At 44.4% G+C, this 7144-nt stretch overlaps 1 protein-coding gene across 1 annotated transcript; it reads left to right on the top strand.

Annotated features, from left to right (window-relative positions):
• Positions 1-690: 690 nt before the first annotated feature.
• LOC117194045 lies at positions 691-2857 on the top strand. The gene is given in 5 exon segments (XM_033398687.1): positions 691-1089; positions 1155-1756; positions 1812-1988; positions 2052-2338; positions 2406-2857. Coding segments are annotated over 5 exon segments (1785 nt in total). The 5' UTR covers positions 691-815; the 3' UTR covers positions 2851-2857.
• The last annotated feature ends 4287 nt before the right edge of the window (positions 2858-7144 follow it).

The following is a 7144-nucleotide window of genomic DNA, read 5'->3' as shown; positions in this document are numbered from 1 at the left end:
TGGAGGTGACCACCCCAGCGATGAGCTGCCTGCTACGCTGCCGTGGTCCCCCTGTATTGGCCATCATCCTGCTTATGGCCGCCGTAGCTGCAGTCGCTTTTGCGCTGTCTCCTTCGTGTGTGTCTGTGTGTGTGTGTGCCACTTCTGTCACTTCAGACTTGCGGTTAAATTTCCATAGCATTTTCCGCTTTCCTCTTTTAATCACATGTTTTGGCCCAGCCCAGCCTTGCGTGGCTTTTAACGTAGCCGCAGGCGCTTATTAGAAGTGTGACAGAATTCAAAATTGAAGAGGAAACGTATACGCCTTGCCACTTGCCACTTGCCACACACGAAGGTCCGCTCCAGTGGCACAAATGAAAACGACGCAAACTGTAATTTGCTTCAGTTGGAAAAGTGCACAAATACTGTTAAATATAACCATTTTCTCATCAACCAAAGATCATATATATATATATATATATGTATACATTCGTATATTCTATATTAACAGTAATTTAGCTTATAAACCATAATTCTTTTGATATTGGGGCAGGCATTGCTAAATTCAGAGGGCTTCCTTTTAGCTTTTCAATCAAATTCGAACGCAGCCTGAAACCAGCGAAAAGCCAGCCTTTAAAAAGTGCGTACCATTGAAATGTATGTGCGTTATATTTTTATAGGACAATCGTTTTACCTCAGAGCTCAACTCAATTTTATTTATTATGTTTTGAGATATTTCTAAATTTAAAGTACACTGCTTGTGAAGCCTTTTACAAGTAAATCATTTTATTCACATTTCAAACTCTAAGAAAATCAGATAGATATACAGAAATACAATGGCTTCGTTTGTGGGTGCGCCGCCATCGGGTGTGGGCGAAGCCGTTCAACCATGGCAGAAGTTCGACTGGCCGGAAGAGATCGAGCAACATATCTACAAGGACTGGGGCATCTACTACTCCCGCCGTCGCAGGGAGAACATTGCCATGCACTACTTCAACAAGGCCCTCGTGTTGGATCCCAAGGATCATATGACAATGTACAAGCGCTGCCAGAGCAAGCGGAAGGCGGCCCAAATCCAGGGAGCCCTGAAGGACAGCCAGGAGGCTGCGAGTGAGTATATCGGGGGGAATTACCATCCTAGAGCCTGCGACTGAGCGACCCTTTGGTGTGTGCAGGAATGGCCCGAGCCACGAGTGGAGAGAAATCCTACATAAACCTGGAAATATGCGATGCCCAATACGAACTCAACCAGTTCGAGAACAGCCTGGCCGAGTTGCACAACAACGTTCGCCATTTCAAGGGAAACAAGACCAAGTGCTTCGAAAGGCGCTCTGTCGGAAGTTCCATTGCAATCTCTTTATAACTATAGCGGTAACTCTGCCAGGTGGACGAAGTGATCAACGATTGCATGGGCGAGGCGATGACCGCCTTCTTCTCGAAACACCAAAAAACAGTCGAAATTGTGCACGAGCTTATGAAGGCCAACGAGATAGTGGACAAACGTCCCTTGTGGAAGGTGCTGCGGGAGCAGGAGAAGTGCGATGTTCTCAGCATTCCCGAGGTGGAGGTGCTGCTCCTCTCCCCCCTGGAGATTGCGCGCAGAAAGCGGGCCTACAATATCTTCTATCAGACGTACCTGAACGAGTCCTGGATAGATATGGTGTTCATGAAGAAGATGATCAACAACCCCGTGCTTCTGCTGCCCCAATGCAAGGAGTCCTTCTACTTCCTGGACAAACTCACTGTCAAACAGTACGAGATTGTGCGCACATTTATGGTGAGCGATCGAATTCTATGTGCTTAAGGATTTACCAAGCCTGGCCCTTCCATAGAAAATGCTGCAATCGCGTAGCCCTTTGTATTACGTGAACTACATGAAGTACAGGAACAAGAAGCTGTCGGAGAAGTATCGAGAGGCCTTCCTCTACCACGTACAGTACCAGACATACCGCACCATGAACGCGGCTCTGAAGCGCGTTCGCGTGCTGCGCAAAGCGAAGAAGGTCAAGGTGAGCCAGAAGAGAAATAGGGATTAGGCAAAACGTAGTATTTAACAACATGTCACCCTACAGGCCTTGACCAAGTTCGTGGAGGACGTGATGGGCGAATACGTGGTGAAGAAGACGCACCGTGTTATGTGCTGGAAGTTCGAGTTTCTTAACGAGATGTACAACACCCTGGGACTGGCCCTGGCCGAACAGCTGATGCCACCGAAGAAGTTCAATGCCGCCACAACGTCCCTCCTCAAGCTGCTGCATTTGCAAACGGACAAGGTTAAGGAATTAGTGTCATTTGTCTTTGGAGATCGCTCCACGCACCCGGAACCGGACGCATACGATCCCGCCGCCGTGAGGGCCAAGTAAGACCACATCTGTTTATTAATCGAATCAAGAAGAGTGTCTCATAGTGTCTTGTGTTACACATAGGAAGCTGCTGGCGCGCCTCGAGCACAGAATGATCTTTGCCAAATACTCGATCGAAAAGTGCTATCTGCTGCACCAGATATCGCAATGCCATCTGGACCAGGGACGGCACTCCGAGTGCGCATTCGTTGGTCGTAAGGGCATGAAAGAGTCCGCGAACTGCAATAGCCACCTCTGGAAGTTCCTCAATGTGGTGCAGATAGTCAAGGCCAATGCCGTGGTGTACAAGCTGGAACAGACCAGAGACGCCCTGGAAGATGCCCTGCCCATCGCGCAGGCCCTGAAGTCGCAAGAGCTGGTGTCATTTGTGGAGATTTGTATGGCGTGCAACCAGGAGGAGTTCGTCACGAAGAAGAACACTGTGACTCTCAGTAGACGCTCAAGCAAAGCCGATTCTAGTAATCGTTCGAACAACAGCTTAAAAATGTACTCGAAAGACCGCTATTAGTTATCAAGTTTTTATTGCTTATTTATTTTTGCAACATAATTTTATAGGAGGGCCACCAACCCTTGTGGGTTTTAACTTACTTTCCGACATTAAGGGCAAATCTTAAATCCACAAAACAAACATCAGACAACGCAAAAAAGGATCTGTAGAGCTCCGGTTGCGCTGAGTCCTACAAGTTCTACAATTTGACAAAGAAATGACAATAAATTGCTGGCACTGTTCTCTGCCGAAAATCGTTAAACTGTTCCAATTATTTGAGTACTTGATATTAGTTTTCCCACAAATCCGCCAGATCATAATATGCTAATACTCGCCCTACAATTCAAGACCAATTAGAGTCAAATAAAATCTAAGCGATTTCACTTAGTTTTGAGCACTTAAAATTTGTATTAAAAGGTACTTTACTTCATCCCAAGCCCAAGTAAAGTTCTTAATGGCCAGCAATAAAACGGCAGGCAACGTGTGATTAAAACTTTTATTCCGTCCCACATTTTAAGGGAAAGCCTCCTCCATCCACATACAAACACACACACATACTCTCGTATACCACCTGGAAAAGGTGTCGTAAAAATTCTATCAACTCTATTAAATTATAACAAGTAGATTTTCATGTTTTTGTGCCGCATTTATGTGTTTTTATTGTGCTAGTTGTATGCGAGCTCTGTCGCGGCGCCACAAGGAACAGGCAGCTCCTGGGGCAATTTTGGCAGAACGGCGCCACACCCACACAACCACATACTCGCATAGATAGGGTCCTGTGTCGGGGACTGCAATAATACTTGGCCCACATTTAGTGGCAGCATTTAGTGGCACACTGCGGTTTCGGCGCCAACGCCACCGCCGCGGCAACGAAGTTCATTCTTGGGATATTTCCACTCTGCCTTCCCCTGCCTGTTCATGCCACACTTGGCAAAGTTTTCGGCCTGCCGTGCCACTCACTTCACCTGCCGCCACCTGGTGTGGCATGCCCATGTCCTCTCCCGCTCCCACTGCCACTGCCACAGCCTTCGTCTTATCAAACTTTCTGGCGCGCATGTGTTTATGCCACAAATGGCACTTTTGCGGCAGCGCATTTTATTTTTTACTGCCACTTTTCGCCATTTTGCTTTATCATTTTTATATGTATTGTATATATATGTGTATGTATATAAACCGAGGTCCTGGCCTCGGTTAAAGAACAAACAAAAATTGTTTTATATATCAAATCTTACTATATACACAACAGCACTATAGCATATGTGTGAGAAAAAAAGAGACTGCATTAATAGAGTCTTTTAAGATTAAACAATGGATTGGGTATCCCGCTAGTGCCGTCAATCGTTCAGTACTGATCTTGAAACTAAATAGAATATTTTTCCCACAGATAAATGATTAAAAATCTGTCATTATCTCGACTATATAGTTGTAAAACTCTCCAAGCATCAACAGGCAGGTATGCGGATATCCTTAATCTCTTTATGTCACATTTCACCAGCCAAAAGTCGGACTAGAAGTCGGAGCCTCTCCTTGTAGAGTAGAGGCATCCAAATGGCCGTCTCCGTTTGGGGGTTGGGTTTTATTGTCCCCAAAGAGGAGGACACCCGCCGAAAGGTGTGCAGCCAACTAATGACCCTATATTTATATGACAGGGGAAAGTTTATAAATATTTATGGGCTCTGCTGTTGCATCTGCCGCCTTTGTTGCTTACTTTCATCAAGCTCGAACTCATTTGCTTATTTTAAAATTCCAAGCAGGCGTAGTTTCATTCTTGACACCCGACATCCCACAACCCACAGCAGATCTGCCGCACGTTGTTGCCATTGTCACGCACACACGTACTATATTTTTTACGCGCATATCATATTACACACACACGCACTCCCTTGGTGTTGGCTTAAAGGACTCGACGACCCCTTTCCCAGGACGGGGATGTTTTCAGAGGCCCCAACGAAGGTTTGGGGCCCCGTCGAAGTAAATAGAATCACGTACACTAATTATCATCGCCATTGCACGAAGGATGCTCAAAAATATATATATATTTATTAATTTCTGTAAGGTAACGCCCCCTTTTGTAAGCCAGCACCTTTTCCATTTCGCCCCCGCACGTCTCACGCCGGTCATGGGGAAAATTGAGATCCCCGCTCGGTGATAGGCAACGAAAAACTATTTGCCAGAAATTGACGCGGATGGGGATGCTGAATGGCATCAGTCGCATGGCTGGTTTCGAATGCAAAGTGCGTCCCCAAATGTAGTTTTGAATGTGCAGGTTTAGATAAGGTTGGTTACCCATACAATTAGCTGTCCTATTAGAGGTGTGCGAGTACGAGTAGTATGCGTCATTAGGGTGCTTCAGGTTCTACCGATGGTCGGTGTAATGTGATTCGGGGTATTAATAAGCAGCGCTGTTGAAGGTCTCTTCGAAATAAATTCAAAATCCCTAGCTGATAACTATTTGAGAGCTTTTTCAGATACTGCTACTTTGTAGTAGCCAGCACAAAAATATAGGGAATTGGTTATCTTCTTTCGTCTCGTGAGACCCCCTAGTGATCTTTCATATGATCAAGCTTTAGCCGCTCTTAAGGTTGGATCAAAGCTTTAGCCGCTCTTAAGTCCGAACGCCCACGCACACATGCAAGCGACGGACAGTGGGAAGCATAGACGGCAATCGTACGATTGCACAGTTAAGCTATGCTGTGCATTAGACGATCGTCTAATGCTGCTCGAATGTTCTAGATCATACGATTGCACAGTTAGTAAAAAGCTCAAAAGCTCTGCTGCACAGGCTACTCAGTCCATCGTCTATTACTGCTTTGAACAAAAGAAGAAAGTTGATCGATCTGTAAAGACGTGATAATTCCCGAGTGCGAGCAACATACACAGTGCACACATATATATATATAGTGCTGTCCGGAAAATATATATATTTCCACATATATATGCTGGAAGCATATAATTATAAGTGCCGTACAGTCCAGTGGTCAGTGAATAAGAAAAATTTAGTGCAGATATATTTGGGGACGAAGGTATGTTTTCATATTAATGCCGTGCACGTGCTGACATAACCTATGTTGCAGGGAAGTGTACCTAAGCTGCCCCATCCCGGTATAGTCTCGAGAAGACTACCCTGGGAGCTGGCTTAGGCGTACAGTTGTCGAGGTCTCTCCAACTCCAACCATAATTCATCTTTTCTGGATCTTATATTACCACCGAGTTCGGTGGTAATATAGATCAGCCAGATCAGCCTCAATCGCCAACAATATTTAGTGCTGCTCAGTCATAAATAACTAAATATAGGCTTGGCGGAAGATTCTTCAGTACGGCCAGGAACCATATACATCGCACCTGTTGACCTCTAACCAACTTCAGGCGGGCAAGAGTCTACAAAGCAGCCGCACGGGATCGAGTTTTGTCCAATTTACATTTAATTCATTATCAAGTTCCAACGCATAACACCAGCAGTTTAACGTAATGTAACTGAAACTTTATTAACACCCCTCTTTGATGTTACGCGCGTACATATCTACATACATATTGTGCATATGCACACTAAATTGTCTTTCGTTTGTTACTTTTTGGTTCAATTTTCGCGATAGAGCATAACTGTTAGGTATTATATTAATATCTATATACGGTCACACCATCCAAGGGATATAGAATAAAAGAGAATCTTGAAGACAACGCGTGCTTAAGTCTGAGTGTCAATACACTACATAATTGGCGACGAGGATAAAATAAAACGTATTAATATACATACACATGTTAAAAGTGCATATAATATATGAATAGCAACATGACGAAAAATGAAGCACCAACATTCTATCATATGGCAACAATTGCTGAGTTTTCGCCACACCAAGAAACGTTCTGCATTTGGAAGGAAAAATTCGACATACATTTGTGCGAATTGAATGTGAAAGAGGAAAACACAAAAAAGGCAGTTTTGTTGAAGTCGATCGGTACAGCGGCTTACACTGTACTACATAGTTTGTGCAATCCGGTATCACCCGTATCAAAAGCATACAAAGAATTATGTGAAATTTTAAAAACACACTACACACCACCTACACTCATATTCAGAGAAAGAAAAAAATTTCACATGTCCACAAAAAGTGAAGATGAGACTGTAGCGGAGTGGTATGCTCGAGTTAAACAATTGGCATTGGAATGCAAATTTGGCTCAAATCTGGAAGCGTTTGTATTAAACCAATTTGTGATGAGCCTTCCCAACCCTATATATGAAAGAATATGTGAAGAAGACGAAAATCTAACTCTGGCTGATGCACTCAAGAAGGCGATGATCATGGAGACGAAGATC

The sequence above is a fragment of the Drosophila miranda genome (assembly GCF_003369915.1).
Source record: "Drosophila miranda strain MSH22 chromosome Y unlocalized genomic scaffold, D.miranda_PacBio2.1 Contig_Y2_pilon, whole genome shotgun sequence".
Classification (NCBI taxonomy): Eukaryota; Metazoa; Arthropoda; class Insecta; order Diptera; family Drosophilidae; genus Drosophila; species Drosophila miranda.
The sequence above is the reverse complement of the archived record's forward strand: the minus strand, read 5'-3'. Positions and strand labels throughout refer to the sequence as shown.